We start from the raw sequence: 23,452 nt of genomic DNA, 5'->3' as shown, positions 1-23,452 counted from the left end.
ATGCAAGCCCACGGCAGAATTTTCAGAGAATGGCTAATAAGCCGAGAAATATGCATAAACAGTTCATCTGCCATAGCTCAAAAGCTGCAAAGATGATCAAAATCATTTTCTCATACTAATCAGCCAGGAAATATGCTAAACAATTTACCACATGGCAAAAAAAAAACATAGCATCATGCGAGTCCCTGCGGTGGGTAAACTTAAGAAACAATTGATCGAGAGCTAGGTTAAGCGATTTCGCTCCCTTGTAATCGATACTCAAGCAACACAACTCAAAGCAGGACGTAGGCTTTTACCTTGTTGGTGAGGGGTCAAACCTGGGTAAACTCGTGTCTCTCGTCCCACTCAACCCCTTTAAGCTAACTTACGTTGCGATGGCTCCACGCTTAAGCCTTTTCACTAGGGCATCTGCCATGTTAAACCCACGACACACAACTTTAGTTGGTGGCATGCCATTTCCAACCAACGCCACCACTATTTTTTTTCAAATAGTGATGGCATTTTGCATATTTGCCATGTCACCACAAATTGGCCCATTTAGTTAGTGTTGGTGTTGCTTTTTTCTAACACACCACAAATTGGCCCATTTGTACTGACCAGGCACAATCTAATGCTCGCGTTGTATTTCTATCAACGTCATAGGTAATTAATTTAGTGTTGGCATTGTAATTCCTGGTACGCCATAAATAATTTTGAATCTTTTATAATCTTGAGTATTTTTTTGAGTCTTTTTTTACTTTAAGTCTGTTTATTGTTTTCAAGTATTTCTATAATTCTGGGTCTTTTTTATTGTTTTTTAGTCTTTTATTTTTTGAAACTTTTATAATTTTGAGTTTAATTATTATTTTGAGTATTTTTTATTTTTAAGTCTTTTTTTATTCTGAATCTTTGTACTTTTGAGTCCTTTATTTTTTTGAGTCTTTTGTAATTTCGAGTCATTTATTATTTTGAGTCTGTTTATTGTTTTAAGTCTTTCTATTATTTCGAATCTTCTATAATTTTGAGTCTGTTATTTTTTCAGTATTCTATTTTTTAAAACTTCTATAATTTCAAGTATTTTTTATTGTTTTTGAGACTTTATTTTTTAGAATCTTTTAATTTTGATTTTTTATTGTTTTTAATCCTTTTTATCAAAGGATGCATTCCAAAGCTTGCCACCACATTGTGTGTCTTCTACTCACTTCATTCACTACTAATTAAAAAATATGTAGAGATCGTGAAAGTTATAAACAGAGGAGCTAACTGCAGTCCCCTCCACGTTTTTTCATCCGGGCTTGGGACCGGTAAAGGCAGTGTTAAACTACAAAACTACTAAACACAAAAAAAATAGCAAACACTACAACCAATCATTCAGCTAAGCAACAAGCCACACAATCAACCAAAGGCAGCATTGGCACGACACACGATTGGCAATAAATATTAACGCGACGTTTTCACAAGATCATAACACAGACATGGTTCAAAATTTCATGGAAACACCGTTGAAATCATGCTTGCCTCACTAGTAGAATCACAGCTCAAAATCGCGGTTCAAATCATGTGTGTCCACACGAGCAGAGACACCGCTCATAAGAGCACAACCAGAGGTCCAAATTACACAGAAACAAACAACATCATGCATAATGGGGATTAAAAATTGAACACACAAAAAAATTGAACACCCAACGAGGAGCCGCGGCATCGAAGACAAAGTAGTCGATGGCGTTTAATCCATATGGAACACACAACATGGACAACCTGCTGCATGTAGGAAGTGAAGAAGCTCCATTCATGAATATATGTAAAACTGCATATTGTGAACTACTTGATTGTTCAGAAGTCCTGTTAAAGTAACTAGATAATTGTTGTTGCGAGGCTACTGCAGTCACATGCCTGGTACAATGTAATCACATCACTCATCTCAAATAAAACATATATACCATTGGCTTTAGTGATGTTATAGTAGAAAATGACACTGAAATAGATATACATTGGTACCCTAGTACAAAGAACTTCCGCAAGAGTTCCAACACACAAAAATCAGAAGTGAAATCACCATTGGAATGAATAAAATGTACTACTGCAAACAAAGACATTTATCTCTGAACGATATATGCTAAAATATCTTACAATAGATAATCAATTCAGAAACACAGCAAATGCTAGTTAACATCCAAAAGAGGGAAATAGAGGGGCAAACGGTCCACATCTTTAAAAAGATGCACAACAAAACCATTTATCATGCACAGAAACTAAACACTACATCAGCTAGATTTCAAGTCTTGCATGCACACAACTAATTAACAAGCTAACCATCTAGGTAAACTAGAATGCCATCAGCCACAAAATTCAGAAGGTGAATATATATATATATATATATATATATATATATATATATATAATACAAAGGAGGTAAACGCAGCTCCCTCCACATTTTCACATCCAGGCTTGGGACCGGCAAAGGCAGTGTTAAACCACACCAATCATCATTCAAGCATACATGCCACACCATCAAGCAAATGCAACATTCACACACACATAGAGTCAAGCACACACAGAGTCACACAATCAGAGAGTCAAGCACACACACAATCAAGCCACACATAGTCACACACAGAGTCAAGCCACACACGGTCACACACACACACAGAGAATGGAGCACTTGCACACAAGAAACATACATAGACAGGGGCACAAACAGAAAGCTAATACATGCAAAGACCGAAGTAAACTCAAAAAGCTATAAAGAATTTCCAGAACTTGAATGAGTAAACTGATTTCTCTAGAGGGGCGAGGGTGATCTGGATCTTTGTTCCTGAAAATAGGAAGCTAGTTAGAGGTTGATTAAGTGATTATCTTCAACAATACCCACAAGTTTGTAGGCACATACACATGCTTATTTATTTAGAATTTGGTTTGTAATTCAAATATTATGAGTGTACGCATACAAACATAAAAGAAATGTTAATGTATTCTTGTTCTACTTACTAGAGAAAGCAAAGCATGTAACATGAGCAACATTCTTATAGAAATTCTGGCTAAGGTAAGCCATGCGACTTGATCACACCGGATGCTTTGCCGTGGTCAAAAGCAACCTTCAACACTGATTCATTCCTAGTGCTGGTAGATTCAGCCTGCAGGGCAGAGAAACAATGTCAGTACAAATCACCAGGCAAACCAAGCTTCTTACTTGTTGGGTCCAAATCAAGGAATTCTAGCTACCAAATAATTCAAGGAGGATGCAAGATGAAACCTCCAAACATCAGTCTCACTGGTGCACACCAGCTTATAAGCTCACGTGTTGCGTTTATATTATACAGAATAAACACACCAGCCTACCACCAGTCAAGTTCGAAATAATGTACTGATTAACCAAGCTTATGATGACTTGCCAACAGTTTGAAAGTGAACTGCAGTCTAGTGTTTATTCCATTTGTAAGTAGAACATGATGCAAGCAAAAACCCTAAAAGCAGAATTAAGTCACTGGCCTGGGGTATGTAAAGCATCCACTTTTCACATATTGGGAATATGCACTAAGGCCAACTGCCATTATTCCCTTTATGTTCACAACAAGGACGTTGGTATTTATAGGTAGTTCCTATTATCCATATTATACATACTGGGTCATGTATTCTAAAATTGAAAAGAACCACCAAAGAATGGTTAATGTAGCCAACAGATGAAAGGCAGGTTAACTCATCGGGTGACGTGGATTGGCAAGCATGGGAAAGAGGCCTCTAACTATGAGTGATTGTCTTGCCTGTAGGAAGATAATGCAACAAATATGAGTTATAACAGTGGCACACTGCTAAACACCAGAGACAAGTCTTGGTTCAACATAAGCACTACCGTTTCTTATCTGGCAAATTCTATAGTACTCCCTCCATCCCGAATTACTTGTCTTAGATTTGTCTAGATATGGATGTGTTACATACGTGGTAATACATGTTAATTAGTGAGTCTACTTGAACACCACACTAAAAAGGTTACAAGAAAACAAGGTGTTCACATACTTCAAATGCGCTTGTGAAGCTCCACTTCAATTGATATGTTTTTAGATGAGGAATGGCATGGTGGGCCTGTACTTGGCAATTAGCCTGCAGATACTCGATACGGCATAATATATGAATCAATTTCTATTAAACTACAAGATGAGGTGAAGCGCCTATAAGAAGAAATACTCTTTTTCTCCTATCCAGATGAGGTGAAGCAAATGATGACCAAAGCCTTAACTTTAATAGCAGCCTGCACCTAGCAAATAGGTAGTGAACTATTTTCAGACTTAAGTGTCACAGACTGATATTCAATCAATGGAACACAGAAATTGTTCCCCTGTAAACACTAACAAAAGGTTGGAAAAGGAAAAGAAACAAAATACGCACTGCAGAGGAAGCAATAGACTCCAAGTGGATCATGGGTTCTCCCACGTATTTCATGGTTCGCTTGAAGTACAAATCCTAGTTGAAGACCTTCTCAGCCTGTGAAACAATTCAGGAAAATATATCACCAACTATGAAGAGAGAAAAGGCAGGAAGGAGTGAATTTCCATTAGATTCCATTAGAGTGCCAAGGATATACTTGTTGAGAACACATTTAGGGGTTGTTCAGAAGAATAGTATTTATCTGTAACATTTTATTAGTATTGAAGTCTAATTTGAACTACAAAAGGGAACCTATCAACAAATGCCCTCCTAAACAGGCCTATGATTATCAAGAGAACATATAGAACTCCAAAAGAAAGTTCACCTCAGCACAAATTCTGCCTACCGTTGTAATAGTCTCAACTGGATGCAACCCAAGGAGAGTCTCGGCACCAAGGAGAATGGCATCACTACTTGAACAAAACAATTATGATTCATATTACAGCTTGTGTAGTTATAGTTTGTTTGGGTGCAGTAATGAGCAGCTGTATAGGATCACCAAAGTATAAGATATCTGCAAGACGCAAAAACAAACCATCGAGCACCGCATTTGCCACATCAGTTGCATCTGCACGAGTAGGCCTTAGGTTGTCCATCATACTGTCCACAACACAAGTAACAGCAGCAGGTTTTCCAGTCATGTTGCACTTGTGCAGAGCAAACTTCTGAAATAAGAACACTTAAAGAACGAACAAAGTAGTACTCAATAGAGAAAAATACATGTTAATTACTATTAACGTTAGGAATATTTTCCAAAGTATGAAGTGCAAACAAACATGTGACATTCAACAAAATATCAATATAAAAAATTCAATCTGTTGGGAAAGATGGCACTGTGTAGCACACTCTAAATATTGACATAGAGTTACTTACTTGTCGCACATCTTCTGCATGCCTTGTATAAGAAAGAGAGGAAGACAATCTTGTTTGGAGCACCCCATTTTTTCGTAACCTGAAAGTGGCGCATGCTCATAAAGTCATATAATAGGTTACAGCAAGGAGCTCCAGTTTCACAAAAAAAGTAACATGTAAAGTCTAGTCGCGATACAAGGAGTGTCGGAGTAATGGGCCACGGGTAGGCTAACCCGAGACCCAGAACCTTTCAAGACATCGGGGCAGGCTGCGCCCCGCGAGTCCAGGAGGCGACTCCAAGTTAAGTCGAGTCCCAGAGGCGACTCCAAGACGAGCCGAGTCCCAGAGGTGACTCCAAGACGAGCCGAGTCCCAGAGGCGACTCCAAGACGAGCCGAGTCCCAGGGGCGACTCCAAGATAAGCTGACTTCTGTCCAGCGACTTCCGGAGAGCCCGACTATAGGAAGTCAGCCTGCAACTCCAACCACCTTGTTATTTAAGGGCAGGCATGGCCACAGTGCGTCGTACCAACGAAGATCTCCGTCCGGCGCAGCACTGTTGCCATGCCGGCCCTGACATCAGCTCCTGGGGGCGGAGCCCTGTGCCCACGACGGCCTGTCTGTATGGCCCGGAGACGGCGGGGCCTACTAGTCAGCGGGAGTACCGAAGACGGCGAGAGTGCCAAGAGACGGACCCGTTGGGAGTCGGCCCCCAGGAGTCGGCCAGCCCCTCCCACGGGCCCCACACGCCACTAACCAGACACGACAGGGGAATGGCAACAGTGATCGCTCGACAGGCGGCGGCACTGTTGCCATGACCCCATGACCAAGCCAGCGTCATTAGAAGCACGGCTACAGTAATCTGCAGCCGGCAAGACCCGCCCGCGGCAGACAAGGGCTGACACCCTTGTACCAGGCCAGTCGGCAGGACCCACCAGTCGGCGGGCCCCAGGAGTCAGCGGAGAAGACGGCGGCCTGAGAGACAGACGGCTGGGACCCGCACCCAGCCGGTTTTACCATTGTACCCCTGGGGGGTAGGCCTATATAAACCCCCCAGGGCACCCATGCAAAGGGTTCGAATCCATTAGCACTAGACCAGATCATACAGGGAGGAGAAAGCTAGCCTTGCCTTCTCCTACCTCCAGAAATAGCTCTAGGAGCAACTTTGTATTCACTTTGCCTTAGTGACCATGCGGAGACCCCGCAGAGCAGCAGTAGGGGTGTTATCTCCTCGGAGAGCCCTGAAGCTGGGTAAGATCCGTCGGCGTGCATGTCTTCGCCTTATCCCGTTCCCAGGCACCGGCGACGTTCTACTCGCCCCCACCATGATAAGCCATCCTTTGGCATATGTCGCACCCAACCCCCGACATTTGGCGCCCACCGTAGGGCGAGGTGCACCGTCGTCCGGAGATTTGTTCTGGACGGGAACCCTTTTCCTCCCTGGCGAGCGCAGCCAGCCAGGCTCGCCAGACGGAGTCTGCATTGACGCGCTGCGCGGCGCTGAGGCTGCCTGTGCAGCGAGCTGCCTCGCCGAACTTGTCGGCGAGGTTCGCCTCTCCGACGAGCCTGCATCCGATGCAGGCACGGGCGGCCCCGAGAGCCTCCTCGCGGGCCTCCTTGACCAACTCCACGTCACCGGCGAGCCTGCCGTGGACCTAGAGTCTGTAGGCTCCACCGACCTGATGTTGGTCGACTCCGATGCCGCGTCGCTCGACGCGTTCCCCACCAATGTGGTGGTCTATGATGAGCCGCTCCCTCACGAGGAGAGCGGCGAAAGCGCCGTCATGGAGGTGCTCGTCATCAGTCATGATGAGTGTTCCGGTGAGGGAGCTCATTTCCCGCTCGGCGCGGCTCTGCAAGACCTGACTGCTCCTATTCCAGAAGACGCAGACGCCGAGACGCTGGAGACACGCCGCCTTCAGATCATTGAAGGCGCCAAAAAGCTGGCAAGCATGAGGCGCTTGTCAGAAGCCTACCAGCGTGAGATGGATCGCGTTGTGGGCGGCTCGCCGGCTCCAACTGGGCCTAGCCGCCTAGGCGCGGTCCGGCAGCACGGCGCGACCATCGCCAACCTGTTCGGGGCCAATCGCCCCATGTATGCCACGCCTACGGAGAACATCCACGCCGCCCAGGCGGCGACTGACGAGCTGAAGAACTTTGAAGGCAAAGAGCGCCGCATGATGATGGAGCGAGTCCAGCAGCTCCTCGACGCGGTTGCCGCGCAGAATGCAGCCGGCGGCCGCACGGAGGCGCCGCGGCAACCAGATGACGACCTGCCTCCTCGCCGAGATCAAGGCGCGATGTCTCGGACGCCAACTGGCGGAGTCCGCGGAAGAAAAGACAAAGAGCCGGCTATCAGCCACGGTCGGACTCGCATCACCATCGAGCGCGACCAAGACGGCCGCCCAAGAGCAGTGGAACGGCAGGGCGACTATCTGCCTCCCCCACCGCGAAGAGAAAGGCGAGTTTCCCCACCACCTGTTGAGCATCCAACTCTCGGTGGTCACCTTGGCCGCCGAGAGGGAGTCGGAGAGAATGACGCCCGCCATTGGATCGACCGACTCCATCGATCCCTGGCGCTGGAAGAAGAAGACGAGTTGGGTCCGCCATGCTTCGGACCCCACATCCGAGACGAGCCTTTTCCCAAAGGGTTCACACTCCCCCAAGACACACCCAAGTATACCGGCTCCGTGAAGCCGGATGACTGGCTAGTTGACTACTCCACAGTCGTCAACATAGCGAACGGCAACAAGCGTGTCGCCGTGAAGTATGTTCCACTCATGCTCCAGGGCACGGCCCGGACATGGTTGAACAGCCTGAAGCCCCACAGCATCAACAGCCGGGTCGACTTCACCGAGGCCTTCATCCGCAACTTCACAAGCACGTACAAGCGACCTCCCAAGCCACGCCAGCTTTCCTTGTGCGTGCAAGGCCCTGACGAGTCAACACGCGACTACCTCACGTGCTGGGGCGAGCTTCGGAACTCCTGCGAGGGCATGCACGAGGTGCAGGCTATCGAGTACTTCACCGCCGGGTGCCGAGAAGGCACCCTCCTCAAGCACAGGCTCCTCTGCGACGAGCCGGAAACCCTCGACGAGCTGCTGATCATAGCAGACGAGTACGCCACAGCCGACTCCTCCATGAAGACGGAAATTCAAGTTAACACGACTGGCAAAGTGGCCCCTCAGGCTCCCAGAACTCCAGCTGGAGACGCCAGTCGGCGGCAGCAACAGAACGACAACAAGCGCAAGGCCCCACAGCCGACTTCCAGCAGTCGGCAGGTTGCAACAGTTGAAGATCAACAGCCGGAGGGGCAGCCTCCGACCAAGCGACAGAAGGGTGGCAAGCCCAATTGGTTGCCGGCTTTCTCTTACAAGCATACTCTAGATGGTCCGTGCAAGTTCCAGAGCGGCTCGAAGCCGTCAAACCATACCACCCGAAAGTGCCACTGGCTTACCAGAATCGCCAAAGGAGACGGCCTCCTTCCTCCCCCGCCTGCTGGGCTGCCGCCTCCACCGCCGCCCCAGTAGCTGGCTGTCAGGCCAGTCGGCGTAGTACGAGATGAGTATCCGGAAGAGCATGGAGCCTATGTGGTGTTCACCAGTGTGGCTGATGATCGACGCAGCAGGCGGCTGCAGCAGCAAGAAGTAAATGCAGTAGCATCAGATGCCCCAGAGTTTATGCATTGGTCCGAGAATCCTATCATTTGGAGCAGAGCCGATCACCCAGAGGTGATGCCGAATCCAAGCTCCTACGCCTTGGTTTTAAGCGCTACTGTGGCCACAGATAGGCGGGCCACTCGCTTCTCGCGAGTGTTGATAGATGGAGGCAGTAGCATCAACATCCTGTACAAGGATACCATGGAGAAGTTAGGAATCAAGCAAAGACAACTGCAGAGCAGCCAGACTGTGTTCCACGGCATTGTACCTGGCCTTTCCTGCTCACCAATCGGCAAGATCCTGATAGACGTCCTCTTCGGAGACAAAGATCATTTCCGCCGAGAGCCAGTTTGGTTTGAAGTAGTGGACCTCGAAAGCCCATACCATGCGTTACTTGGCCAATCTGCTTTGGCCAAGTTTATGGCGGTTCCCCACTACGCCTACCTCAAGATGAAGATGCCAAGTTCCAAGGGGATTCTGACCGTCACCGGCGACTACAGAAAGTCATCCGCTTGCGCGGCTGAGAGCAGTTGGCTGGCTGAGTCCCTGGTGATCGCTGCTGAGAAGCAACTTCTTGATCGGGTCGTGGCGATGGCCGCCAAGCAGCCGGAGATGTCGCCCGACCCAAAGGAGTCGGAAGCTGAAGGCTCGTTCAAGCCGGCCAAAGAGACCAAGAAGATACCCTTGGACCCGGAGGACCCAGAGAGGTACGCTGTCATAGGTGCAAACCTTGACAGCAAATAGGAAGGCGAGCTCGTCGATTTCCTCCGTGAGAATCGAGACATCTTTGCATGGTCCCCTAAAGACATGCCAGGTGTACCGACGGAAATCACCGAGCACAAGTTACATGTCCAACCTGATGTGAAGCCCGTCAGGCAGCCTTTGCGCCTCCTGTCAGAAGAGAAGAGAAGAGTCATTGGAGAAGAGATAGCCCGGCTTCTGGCGGTCGGCTTCATTATGGAGGTGTTTTTTCCAGAGTGGTTGGCAAACCCGGTCTTGGTGCTGAAGAAGAATAAGCAGTGGCGGATGTGTGTTGACTACACAAGCCTCAACGAAGCGTGCCCCAAGGACCCGTTTGCTCTGCCGACAATTGACCAGGTGATAGACTCCACAGCCGGATGCGAGCTGTTGAGCTTCTTAGATGCATACTCAGGATGTCACCAGATCAAACTGAGCCTGGCAGACAGACTGAAGACCGCCTTCATCACGCCATTCGAAGCCTTCTGCTAGCTGACCATGACGTTCGGCTTAAGGAATGCTGGCGCCACCTTTCAGCGTTGCATGCAGAAATGCCTCCTCAAGCAACTCGGCAGAAACGCCCACGTCTACGTAGATGATGTAGTGGTGAAGACGGAAAAGCGTGGGACACTGATGGAAGACCTCAAAGAAACCTTCGAGAACCTGCGCCGATTCCAAATCAAGCTCAACCCTGAGAAGTGCGTCTTCGGAGTACCAGCCGGCCAACTCCTTGGTTTCCTGGTCTCCGAACGCGGCATAGAGTGCAACCCTGTGAAGATCAAGGCCATCGAGAGGATGGAGGTACCCAGCCGACTGTTAGATGTGCAGAAGTTCACCGGCTGTTTGGCGTCCATCAGCCGATTCATTAGTCGGTTGGGTGAGAAAGCTCTCCGTTTGTACCAACTGATGAAGAAGACCACCTTTTTTGAGTAGAACCACAAGGCGGATGAAGCATTTCACCAGCTGAAGAAGATGTTGACTACTCCCCCTGTGCTGGCGGCTCCGACTCCTAAAGAGCCCATGCTCCTGTACATTGCCGCCACCAGCAGGGTAGTCAGCACAGTGATTGTAGTCGAGCGCAAGGAGGAAGGCAAGGTGCTCCCTGTCCAGAGACCGGTGTATTACCTGAGCGAGGTACTGTCGACCTCCAAGCAGAACTACCCCCACTACCAGAAGATGTGCTATGGCATGCACTTTGCCGCCAAGAAGTTGAAGCCTTACTTTCAAGAACATCCAATTACGGTGGTTTGCACAGCCCCGCTGGCCGAGATCATTGGGAGCCGAGATGCTTCTGGCCGAGTGGCCAAATGGGCCATAGAATTGGCCCCCTACACCATCTACTACCAGCCCCGCACCTCCATCAAGTCGCAAGCACTGGCCGACTTCCTCGTCGACTGGGCCGAGACCCCATACCTGCCGCCAGCGCCCGACTCCACCCATTGGCGGATGCATTTTGACGGCTCCAAGATGCGCATCGGCTTGGGAGCCGGCGTCGTCCTCACCTCCCCTAAAGGCGACAAGCTCAAGTATGCGTTGCAGATCCACTTTGCCGCCTCCAACAACGTCGCTGAATACGAGGCTCTCATTCACGGGCTCCGGCTTGCCAAGGAACTCGGCATTCACCGGATCATGTGCTATGGCGACTCCGATTTGGTGGTCTAGCAGTCATCTGGCGACTGGGACGCCAAAGATGCAAACATGGCGAGCTACCGCTTCCTGGTGCAGCAACTCAGCGGATACTTCGAGGGGTGCAAGTTCCTTCACGTGCCAAGAAATGACAACGACCAAGCAGACGCCTTGGCACGAGTCGGCTCCACCCGCCAAGCGATACCATCCGGCGTCGCTCTTCAGCGCCTCCTTAAGCCGTCTATCAAGCCTTCACCAGAATCAGACTCCATCTTTGTGCCGGCTCCTTCCGAAGAAGTCGGATCTGACTCCAGAGCCCCAGCAGACGGCACGAGAATTCTTACAGACGGCTCCAACAAGATCACAGTCGAAGCCGGCCCGGGGACTTTGGAACCCGGCCCGGGGACTGTGCCAGTCAGCCCGGGGACTGCGCCAGTCGGCCCAGAGACCGCACCAGTCGGCCCGGGGACTTCGCCAATCTAGCAAGCGGCCGCAGACTCCAGCCCACCGCCTTCCAGCCCAGCCGCCCTTGTCCAAGTCGCAGTGGTGGCAGTTGAAGAAATGGCAGCACCCTCATGGGCGCAGCCCATCCTCAAGTTTCTAGTGAACAAAGAGCTGCTAACTGATGAAATCTTGGCTCAACAAGTGCAACGCCGAGCAGCAGCCTACACCATAATCAACAGAGAGCTGGTCAGGCTCAACGTCACTGGTGTCTACCAGCGCTGCGTAGAGCCAGAGCAAGGCCAAGCAATTCTCAGAGATATCCATTAAGGCGAGTGCGGCCACCATGCGGCCTCAAGAACACTCGTCACCAAAGCCTTTCGGCACGGTTTCTTCTGGCCAACTGCCCTGGAAGAGGCCAAGGAATTGGTCCAAAAATGCAAGGGGTGCCAGAAGTTCCACTCCAAGCCGCTTCAGCCGGCTTTTGCACTGAAGACAATCCCCATCGCCTGGCCCTTTGCAGTTTGGGGCCTGGACATGGTGGGACCATTCAAGACAGCCCGAGGCGGCCTAACTCACTTACTCGTCGCAGTGGACAAGTTCACCAAGTGGATAGAAGCGAAGCCCATTAAGAAGTTGAATGGTCCGACTGCAGTGACTTTCATCGCCGACATCACGGTTCGGTACGGCATACCGCACAGCATCAGCACCGACAATGGCACAAATTTTGCCAAAGGCGCCTTGGCCCGTTTCTGCGCGACGCAGGGCATCCGACTGGACTTAGCGTCCGTTGCCCATTCGCAGTCAAACGTCCAAGTGGAGCGAGCAAACGGCCGCATCCTATCTGGCATCAAGCCTCGACTGGTCGAACCACTTGAGCGTTCGGCCGGCTGTTGGCTTGAGGAGCTGCCAGCGGTCCTCTGGAGTCTGCGCACGACTCCAAACAAGTCAACCGGCTTCACGCCTTTCTTCCTCATCTACGGTGCCGAAGCCGTCATCCCGACGGACATCAAATTCGACTCTCCGCGAGACCATGTACACCGAAGAGGAAGCAGAAGAAGCACGTCAAGACGGCGTCGATCTGCTGGAAGAGGGCCGGCTGTTGCCACTCAGCCGGTCCAGCATCTACCAGCAGAGTCTGGGCCGATACTACAATAGGAAGGTCAGGCCGAGATCTTTCCAAGAGGGCGACCTTGTGCTCCGACTGATCCAGCGAATAGCCGGCCAGCAGAAGTTGCGGCGCCTTGGGAAGGCCCCTTCATCATCAGCAAAGTGCTGGGCAATGACTCCTACTACCTAATCGACGCCCAGAAGCCCCGAGCATGCAAGAGGGACGACTCCGGCAAAGAGTCGGAACGGCCATGGAACGCAAATCTTCTCCGAAGATTTTATAGTTGATGCAGTATGTACCACGCTATCCTTTGTATTAAAGTGCCAAGACTTTGGGCCCCCCGAGACGAGCTCGGGGACTGCCCTTTTTGTTATCTGTATGATAAGAATTATGCCTTCGAGTATGCTACTCTTTGTTATGCCGCTTGGCACCGGGTTCGACTAGTCGGCCCGGGGACTCGCCATCTTGCGCTATGAAATGCTTCCTGCAGTCGGACAAGTAGTGTGCGGTGCTTAAGCCGTCTCGTGTCAGAAGCCGCAGCTCGCAGAGCGACTGTTGGTGGGCAGAGAGTAAGGAAGAATGAGCGCCCACACGAAAAAATTGCTAAGGACCCAAAGCATAAGCATAGCCCAAGCCGGCTTCCAGCCTCTCTTCGCAGAGCCAACTCTTGAATAGTCGGCTTGCCACCTTCTATCCTACTTGTTAAAAAACTCTAAAAAGGCCAAGTACTTGCCTTCCCTAAGGTAGCCAAGCATTTGACCCAGCGGTTGTTCGTCTGGCAAAGCGGCGATTGTGGGAAGGCGGCAAAGGGAAAAGCCAAAAGAGCAACAACCAAGGAAAGATAGAAGTCGGGTAGATATTTACATAACATAGGCCTCTGGCCAAGTTCAAAATACACCCCGCGGGTGGAATTGTGCAAATTAACAAGTTCTTTCAAAGACTACTAAAAGCAGATAAAAAAAAGGCAAGACGGCAGCCTAAGAAGCGGCAGACGGATTCGGAGGGTCGGCGGAGACGGCGGTGTCAGGCCCCGGAGCGGCCGGCTGGGCAGTCTCAGTTTGATCGTCTACGGCGGCGGCCGGCTCAGTCGGACGCGACTCGTTGCTGGAGGCGCGGTCGAGCTGAGACTGGTCGTCCGCTCCGTCTTCTGGCGCCTCCGTCTCGCCTCCGTCCTCCGCCTCTTCTTCCTCCTCGGCGCTGGAGCCGATCACCTCCGCCGAGTCCTCGTCATAGTCCGGGTTCATCCCGAACCACTCCGGTGGCACCTCCTCGCCGTTCACGGCCCGCTTAGGAACGAAGACGCTGGTGTTGGTGTAGTCGGCAATCGCCGCCGCACGCTCGACGAGGACGCCTTCCACAGCCACCAGCTCTGTCTGGGCCTCTGACCGGAACGCGGCCAGCCGGTCCAGGTCCAGCCCTGGATACCAAGCCTTGACGAATTCCAAGGCCCGACGCGCTCCATCCTGGGTCGAGGAACCCTTCCAAGCCTTAAGACGGCCAGCTGCGACCTCCAGCCAGTTGGCAGTCTGACTAGGAGTGCGCAGAGCCGGCATGCCCGGCCACAGGGCGGCAATTGCCTGAGCACCGGCGCGTTGAAGACGGCGCAGCAGCTGATGGGCTGGCCGCAGACGAGTCTCGATGCTCAGGAGCTGCTCGTCAATGGTCAGGGGGCGTTGGCGGCGATCTCCTCGCCATTCGCCCTCCGCGCCTCGCGGTCAGCCTCGATGGCTCGAGGGACCGCCTACGAGTGGCCAGGGAAGAAGTCTGCCAAAACAAAAAGAAGCAAAAGAAAGAATCAGGAGTCGGCCTGACTTGCAGTCGGCGGCTCGAAGAAAGAAAGCAAAGAAACTCACCGTCGACAATGTCTTCAATCTCGTGGAAGCCGGAGGTCAGCATCGCCTCCTTGTCAGTCCAGGAGGTGCGCTTGCTTTCGAACTCGGCCAGGAGAGCGGTCTCTCTCTTCTCTGCCTCGTCCTGTGCCGCCTTAAGCAACTCCTTCTGCTCCGCCAGCTGCGCGGCCAGCAGGTCGCGCTCTGTGGCGAGCTTGCCGCACTCCACCTCCTTGGCGCATAGGGCGGTGTTGGCTTCGCCCAACCGTTCCTGAAGAGCGGCATTGGCCTCTGAAGAACAAAGGGAAAGGACGTTAAGTCGTCAACAAAGAAGGTCGCCGGGAAGATCTGGCCCGACTGCTCAGCAGTCGGCCCAAATCTCGGGGACTACAGCCCGCAGGTGCACCAGCGCGCCCCCGCGAAAAAGAAGGACTTACTCCGGCTCTCCGACAAGTCGGCAGTCCGCATCCCCAGCTGCTCAATGTTACGGTTGAAGGCAGTGACACGGAGGTTGTGATACTCCTATGATAAACAATCAGACAAAGACAAATATGAGGAACTCGCCAGATTGAGTCCCGGGCCGCCTGCTCAGCAGCCGGCCCGAAACTCGTGGACTACACCCAGTGGGTGCGCTGGCGCGCCCCCACAGAGAAGAACGAGAAAAAACAAAGTCAAAGAAGGAAAGCATACCCGAATAGCTGCGCGCGACGCCAGATGCGCCTTGGTGCAGCCCTGGATGGCCTCGCCTCAGCTCGTAGCTTCGCCTGGACGTCCAGGAGCGCCTGGTTCAGCGGACCGTCGCCGCCTCCTCACACCCACCCAGTGGGCGCGACGCTTGTCGCCTCGGCATCTGGGATGGCCGAGCTGGCGGCACCGGCCTCCAAGGGGCGTGGCGCCGAAATCGCCTTCTCAAGGCGGCGGCGCGCTGGCGAGGCGACTTGAAGGAGCGGCCTCGCCACCGCCTCGTCTTCAGTCGGCGGCACTAGCAGGCCTGCCGGCTGCTTGCCATGCGCGCTCCCAGACGACGGTGGAGGCGGTGGTGGCGGCGTGGCCGTGCCCGACGCGGAGGCCTCGCTACCATCCTTCTCCACGATGGGGTGCTCCCCGCCGACTTCTCTAGTCTGCCCCGTGAACTCCGGGGCGGCGGCGCGGAGTTTAGCAGGATGACAAGCAACGCCGATTGGCGGTGCGCGGTCTCCTCAGCCCGCTGTCTTGCTGCGACAGTGGCTTCGGCCTCCTCCAGCTTCTTCTGGGCGGAGGCCGCTGCCTTCTCGGCCTCCGCCTTCTCCAGATGGTCGGCCTCCTCCTCATCGTGCTTCTCCCGCGCGTTTCGCTCCGTCGCCTCCCGAAGGTCGGCGGCGGGGTCAATCCGCCGAGTATTGGCGGACGTGTCGGCCGACCCCATGACAGAGGGGACGGCAACCCTCTCAAGAGAAAGAGGGGCCCTGAAGCAAAGGAGTATAAAAGACTCGGAATAGATTCATCAAAAGGAAACAAGACGAAGTCAGAGAGCACTTACGCAGAGACTAGCGGCGGCTTCTTCACTTCCTTGCAGAAGCGGTTGGCCTTCGTGACCTCCTCCTCCCGCTTGGTCGCGGCGGCCGACCCTTGAACTTCTTGGGCCGGCCGCCGAGCGAACTCGGCCCGGCCCGGCGCTTCTTTGCGCCGACTTGGCCGGCCAAGCCGGCAGAGGAACTCGCGCCTGGATGGCCAGCTTTTGATTGGCGGCGCGGGGAGACTTCCCCTTCGGCGTCGTCGCCTGGCCAGTCGGCGAAGGTCGCCGAGGGCCTGAAGCCGCCTTCCGCTCCTCCGCCTCCGCCTTCGGTGTCGGCCTCCATTGCCGCCTCCCCCAAGTCGGGGTCGTCAACATCGCTCTCCGCTCGATCTGGAGCGAACTCGCGGGGCAGTCCCGTGGTGCCGGCTGCAGGCTGGATGAGGGGGTTCTGACTCGAAGAAACCAAGAGTATTAGAAGTCGGACTCGGCTACAAAGAAAAACAGAAGAACAAAAATACGACTTACCACTAGCGGGGGGTTGGCGCGCGAGTACGGCTCTTTGCCGAACTGCCAGTCCGCCATGAGCTCGCAGTTCGCGATGTGGTTCACCATGTTTGCCACCTCCGCGTGGGGCATGTCCCTGGTGCACATCCGACTCGGGTCCCGGTGGTCGCTCATCTGACAGATCAGATGAGGTCGGCCTTGCAGCGGGAGGACTTGATGCGCCACGAAGGCGGACAGCAAGTCGGCCCCAACAAAGCCTTCCGACTGCGTCAGCACTCGGAGTCGCGCGACGGCGGCGGCACCTGCGGGAGTCAGCGTCTTGGCCCAGTGGGACCAGCTGGGAAGCCTCCCAGCCGGCGCGTCGGCTTCGTAGGGCGGCAGGTTGACCCAGTCTCCTTCTGGGGCGACGTTCTTCACGTAGAAGTACGACCGCTGCCACATCTTCACCAACTTAATCAGCGCGATGGAGGGGAAGGGATTGTCGGCGGTCGACCTTCGCATCGCGATGAAGGCGCCGCACTGAGCTGGTATGCCGGCGACGTGCGTGCCGAGTTTGGATTGGAAGAACTCTCCCCACAGCTCAATGGTGGGGAGAACACCAAGGAAACCCTCGCACAGGGTGGCGAAGGCGGCCAGCAGCACCACCGTGTTCGGAGTGAGGTGGTGCGGCTGGAACCCGTTGAACTCCAGGAAGGAGCGGAAGAAACCGCTCACCGACAGCCCCAGGCCGCGCGTGAGGTGCGAGCGGAATATTACCCGCTCGCCCTCCTCCGGCGCCGGCCTTATTTCCCCCGCCGGCGCGGCACAGGCTCGCACCAGGTTCGCGCCGGGGAGCCGGCGCATCTTGCGGAGGTGCTCGATGATGTCGTTGTCCACCACAGAGCCGTCCCACACGCCGGAGCGCACGGCAGGAGCCGCGGCGGTGGAGGAAGAACTCATCACGGCGAGCGCAGCGCGGTTTGGAGCGACGATGGCAAGAAGAAGAAGAGGCAATAGGAGGCAGGGGAGCAGGGAAGAATGGGCGCGCGTGTTTCGCCGTCCCCCCCCCCCCCACCCCGCCTACTTATAGGCCCGTAGGCTGAGAAGCCGATGGGGCGGGCGTGGGATTAACTGCGCAGGGGATCCCACGCCCCCATGATTTACCCCACGAAGTTACTGCGCGCAGTAACAACGTGGGAAACCCAACCGTCCGCACGGCTGCAATGGATCCGTTCGTGGGCCGAGGCACGGTAGTGGCGGGCCCCGCCCGATGGCCTGTCCCGTCGCGCGCGTGAGCGAGCAGACTGCCCCTGCCACATGGCATTGCACGACGGGTCCGCGGCAAGCGGCCGCGAGGAAGCGTGTCAGGCACGCCGCCTGGTTCCCGCCGTGCCGTTCAAACTCCTCAGGGGGCAAGACGGCCCACTGTGAGTCCGACTCCATCTAGTCGGCCTGAAGGAAGACGACCAGCAAGGCCTAAATTCCACCACCAGAAGAATGAAACTGTTGAGGCCCCACGACGTATCACCCTCGGAGCCTCACCAGCTTCGGGGACTACTGTCGGAGTAATGGGCCACGGGTAGGCTAACCCGAGACCCAGAACCTTTCAAGACATCAGGGCAGCCTGCGCCCCACGAGTTCAGGAAGCGACTCCAAGTTAAGCTGAGTCCCAGAGGCGACTCCAAGACGAGCCGAGTCCCAGAGGCGACTCCAAGACGAGCCGAGTCCCAGAGGCGACTCCAAGATGAGCCGAGTCGCAGAGGCGACTCCAAGATAAGCCGACTCCTGTCCAGCGACTTCCGGAGAGGCCGACTATAGGAAGTCGGCCTGCAACTGCAACCACCTTGTTATTTAAGGGCAGGCATGGCCACAGTGCACCGTACCAACGGAGATCTCCGTCCGGCGCGACACTGTTGCCATGCCGGCCCTGACATCAGCTACTGGGGGCGGAGCCCTGTGCCCACGACGGCCTGTCTGTACGACCCAGAGACAGCGGGGCCTACCAGTCAGCGGGAGTACCGAAGACGGCGAGAGTACCAAGAGACAGACCCGTTGGGAGTCGGCCCCCAGGAGTCGGCCGGCCCCTCCCACGGGCCCCACACGCCATTAACCAGACACAATAGGGGAATGGCAACAGTGATCGCTCGACAGGCGGCGGCACTGTTGCCATGACCCCATGACCAAGCCAGCATCATTAGAAGCACGGCTACAGTAATCTGCAGCCGGCAAGACCCGCCCGCGGCGGACAAGGGCTGACGCCCTCGTACCAGGCCAGTCGGCGGGCCCCAGGAGTCAGCGGAGAAGACGGCGGCCTAAGAGACAAACGGCTGGGACCCGCACCCAGCCGGTTTTACCATTGTACCCCTGGGGGGTAGGCCTATATAAACCCCCCAGGGCACCCATGCAAAGGGTTCGAATCCATTAGCACTAGACCAGATCATACAGGGAGGAGAAAGCTAGCCTTGCCTTCTCCTACCTCCAGAAACAGCTCTAGGAGCAACTTTGTATTCACTTTGCCTTAGTGATCATGCGGAGACCCCGCAGAGCAGCAGTAGGGGTGTTATCTCCTTGGAGAGCCCTGAAGCTGGGTAAGATCCGCCGGCGTGCATGTCTTCGCCTCATCCCGTTTCCAGGCACCGGCAATGTTCTACTCGCCCCCACCATGATAAGCCATCCTTTGGCATATGTCGCACCCAACCCCCGACAAGGAGCAAGAGAGATTCTTGGGAGAAGTTCCTTACATCTGTATCCTCGTCAGACAGCGTGGGCATGTCGATATGGATCTGGGAGCAGTGCAATGTGAAGGCATAATAATCAAAAAAAAGTTCAAAAAATTAATACTAATACCAATACCAAAATTAGATACCAATCAACAAACAACAATCAATCGATTGTAATAACCATGAACAAACAGCACTCAATCGTGCCATATAAACATGTAATATCTCAAGGCAACAAACAACAATCAATCGGTCTACATTTTTTTAGGAAAAGGAGGATGACCCCCGACCTCTGCATCTGGGCGATGCATACGGTCACTTTATTAATTATTCTCACAAGACCTTACAAAGTAATACAACAGTTAGACTAAAGTCGTCGTCTAAGCAACTCTATCTAGTTGATGAAGGGGCGCAGATAGCCTGGGCCTAATACCAAACAGACATCGCAGCCAAACCTAACATCTAAGACCTGAGGTCCCATCCAGGACGCCTGTCGGGCATGGGTCTCACCGGTCCGGCGTGCACTCAGAGGCCGCCGCCGCCAACTGCCACCGCTCTATCTCCAGAACTATACTGATGCATCAACCTTGCTCGGTCGAGCTATCGTCGACGCCACCACGGCGCCCAACGGCACCTCCTCCCTGCGTGCAAACAGCTGAGCACGTCACGGTCGCCACTGATACACCTCAGCACCATGCTGTCAAGTACCACCAGCCGACACAGCTTGAAGTCTTTGGAAGATCTGTCGTGCGTAGCACCTGCCGACCAGGCATGACAAAGCGTATCACCTGTCGGTCGGGCATGACTTGACATCTCCACTGAAACTCCATGCAAGATGAAGCCGCTCCACCTCTAGCCTCTCTGAACGGGACGGGAGCACCCTAGGAAGACACGGCAAAGAGTTGAGCACCACAATCACCACGAGAGCCGGACCAGCCGACCGCCATGGCGAAGCGACACCACTAAAGAGAGAACCACTGCCATCAGGAACGCCAAGAACGCATCAATCGGCCTACATGGTTTGTACCTTTTCAAGGCAATCAATCAAACAACAAACAAGAATCCATCTCAAGGCAATCAATCAAACAACAAACAACAATCCATCTCAAGGAAATCAATCAAACAAAAACAACAATCCATCTCAAGCCAATCAATCAAATAACAAACAACAATCCATCTCAAGCCAATCAATCAAAGAACAAACAACAATCAATCAATCGTGCCATATGGGAACATAAGCAAAGCATGATAACAATAAACAATTGAAAAGAACAGCATTAGAACAACCGTAACAGACAAGAACATGACTCTCTGCATCTAGGATGGGAGCACACACGCCTGCCGGTAGAACAAGAATCGACATAGGGCAACCAGACTACGAGAGTATCACAAGGGCGCATGCGTTTGAGACCTGAAAATAACCGACGAACAACGTAGGTGATGGAACATAGGAACCGATCTGACATTGCTCCAAGTTCGAAAGCAGAACTGATCGTTCCTGCAACCGTCGCCCGACGCGAACACGAAACATATATTTGTCAGATAAAAAAAGCGCACGCACAAGATTCTCAACATGCAGGATCGTCAGATAACAGAAGCGCACGCGTTTCTCAAACAGAATTGTTAGCTCGCAACCAGGCTATGACCCAAACCAACAGACCGCTCGCTCGCTTCCTCCCAGAGTCGCAGGGACGGAGGCCCCCAACAAGACGGCCTCAAGAACACGCGATAGCATCAGGGCAACGGTGAGGACGAGCAAAATCATACCAGAAGCGCTTCTAAACGGGCGACGACGAGGACGAGCAAATCAAACCAGATTTCTATCTATACGGACGAATCGAGGATGAGCATAACCAATCAAATCAGACGCGCTTCAGAACAGACGAATCGAGGACGAGCAAAATGAAACAAATCAGACGCGATTCTTCTACTCTAAACGACGGACGAATCGAGCGGGGACGAGCAACATAGAAACATAGGCGAGAGAAGGAGATGCAGGAATCGAGGACGAATTGCCTCACCAGACGCGAGACAAGGAGAAGCAAGAACCAAGGACGAGTCGCCTCACCGGACGCTAGAGGAGGAGAGGCACAAGTCGAGGACGAGCGCGCGCAGCTGGCGCACTACGCTGGTGCCCCCGCCGTCGGTCACCCGCCACTTGGCCGAGCCCCGCGGGGCGAGGCCCGGGCGCCGCCCGCGTCCTCTAGGAGTGGCGCAGCTCCACGGACGAAGAGGGAGCAGGGCGTGAGCGGGCAGGTAGATTGGAATCGAGATAAATACACTTTTTTTTGCATCGATCGAGATAAATACACTCATGGTCCCTGTAGTTAAAGCAAAAACATGATACAATCACTGAACTTTAAAATACGCTCGTTACGGTCATTATATACGCGAAGCGGTGATTATACGGTCACTGACTTGTCGTATAACATCGTATGACACTTCGTTGACCGGTCAAACAATCACAAATATTGCAATGGGCATGTTTGTCAGTGGGCCAAGAAATTAAATTACAGAAACAAAAACAGTGCGCGACAACGAGCGGAATCAAAACAAAACCCTGTCACGTTAAGCGCACAAGATGAACCGCTGGAGTAGCTGAACCGACTTGTCCATTTTGTAGGTGCTCTATTTTATAAAGTAAAATCCATGCAATGCACACAAGCAATTCTCAGAAGTAAAACATGCACATGTTCCGGACGGAGGTATATTTTAAAAAATATTTTCTTCTTATCAAATTATGTAACTGTGCCAAAACAATGAAATCTTTTTCCATGCAACTTTTAACAAGTGTTTGCATCTTTTTATAGAAAAGCTCATGCTTTTTTTAAACTGTTTGCATATTTTGTATAAAACTTAATGTAATTTTATATTTAAAATTCATCAAATATTAATTAAGAGTACAAGAATTTTTCTGGAAATAGACGGGCATTCCTGTAAGGGTAACACTACTTTACATTACATGAGTATTTTTAATAAAATGCGTGCATAATTTCTAAAATCGTACGAACATTTTAAAATTAAAGAAACACCATAGACTACATAAATATTTTGAAAACACCATAGCCGGCCATCTCTCCTGCCTCTTCGCACAAACGAAAGCAGTCCTTCTCTGGCCATGCATGCGAGCCTCCTGTTGCGTTTCTACGGCCACTGACATCCTGGACCTATACGCTGGACGCGAACACGAGCTCGGACTCATGCGCGATGACCACCTCGTGGTTTATTTTCTGACACCTAGCTCTTGAATTGAGAGATTATAAAGGCTAGGCCGAGGCTTTGGTTTGAGAGCGGGAACTAGTAGCAGAGTAGGAGGCGGATTCGGATTATAGCGGAGGCGGACACATTTTTAATACAAAGTTACACTAAGTTTTACAAAAAAAATATGCAAACACTTTTTAAAAAATGCATGAACTTTTTTAAGCAAAAGATGCAAACACTTGTCAAAAGTTGCATGAAAAAATATATCACTTTCTTGGGCACAGTTACATAAATTTGATACAATAAATGTAATTTTCAAAATATATATGTGCGCACGCGAGCTTCATTTTCAATGAACAGGCATGTGCATTGCATGAACATCTCTATATAAAAGGCCTAGCGCCTACTTCCTGTATATGTGCTTCATTGGCTCTAATGTGCTTCGTTCGACTCCCCTCGCTGCAACGTGTACGTTTCTTGTTTTTATTTCTTCCGCCTACTGACAGATGGACCCACTGCAATACTTAGGCTGCTTTTTCTTTTTAGCTATTTGACCAGTCAATTGAATGTCATGTAGTAGATCATTGGACCGGTCAACAGATTGCTATACAGGGCTCTACTGTGTGACAGTGACCGTATAATCATCACTTTGCGTATATAGTGACTGTAACATGCGTATTCTGAAGTTCAGTGACCGTATTGTGCTTTTGACTCAACTTCAATGACCCTCAGCGTATTTATCTCATTGGAATCGGAGGTTGGCACGGAGACCAGCACGCGGAGGTATAGCCAAAGGGCGTGGCCCAGACGGAGAGAGGAGGAGCGGACCGGCCAAAGGGCGGAGCTTTATAGCCGGCGCGGAGGCGGTGGCGGCGGGCGGAGCCTTGTCCTTGCCGGA

General features: G+C 52.3%; 2 protein-coding genes across 2 annotated transcripts; both read right to left on the bottom strand.

The window, feature by feature from the left end:
* Positions 1-2,516: 2,516 nt before the first annotated feature.
* Positions 2,517-21,669, bottom strand: LOC123077854 (uncharacterized). The gene is made up of 7 exons (XM_044500189.1): positions 21,422-21,669; positions 5,275-5,353; positions 4,937-5,066; positions 4,748-4,814; positions 4,363-4,458; positions 2,968-3,113; positions 2,517-2,794 (listed from the first exon to the last, which is right to left on the bottom strand). The coding sequence occupies exons 1-5, from the start codon at positions 21,667-21,669 to the stop codon at positions 4,413-4,415; spliced, it is 570 nt and encodes a 189-aa protein (XP_044356124.1). The 3' UTR covers positions 2,517-2,794; positions 2,968-3,113; positions 4,363-4,412.
* LOC123112844 (uncharacterized) lies at positions 13,266-14,966 on the bottom strand. Its single transcript, XM_044533947.1, has 2 exons — positions 14,680-14,966; positions 13,266-14,590 (listed from the first exon to the last, which is right to left on the bottom strand). Exon 2 carries the CDS (start codon positions 14,377-14,379, stop codon positions 13,804-13,806), a length of 576 nt encoding a protein of 191 aa, XP_044389882.1. The 5' UTR covers positions 14,380-14,590; positions 14,680-14,966; the 3' UTR covers positions 13,266-13,803.
* Positions 21,670-23,452: the final 1,783 nt, after the last annotated feature.

The sequence above is a fragment of the Triticum aestivum genome, chromosome 1B (assembly GCF_018294505.1).
Source record: "Triticum aestivum cultivar Chinese Spring chromosome 1B, IWGSC CS RefSeq v2.1, whole genome shotgun sequence".
NCBI lineage: Eukaryota > Viridiplantae > Streptophyta > Magnoliopsida > Poales > Poaceae > Triticum > Triticum aestivum.
The sequence above is the reverse complement of the archived record's forward strand: the minus strand, read 5'-3'. Positions and strand labels throughout refer to the sequence as shown.

Coding starts and splice junctions, on each gene's coding strand:
- LOC123112844 (XM_044533947.1), bottom strand. CDS start 14,379: ATGCCGGCTCTGCGCACTCCTAGTCAGACTGCCAACTGGCTGGAGGTC.
- LOC123077854 (XM_044500189.1), bottom strand. CDS start 21,669: ATGAGTGTATTTATCTCGATCGATGCAAAAAAAAGTGTATTTATCTCG. Junction 5,067..5,274: donor ATGCAGAAGATGTGCGACAA/GTAAGTAACTCT, acceptor TTCTTATTTCAG/AAGTTTGCTCTGCACAAGTG. Junction 4,459..4,747: donor CAGTTGAGACTATTACAACG/GTAGGCAGAATT, acceptor ATTGTTTCACAG/GCTGAGAAGGTCTTCAACTA.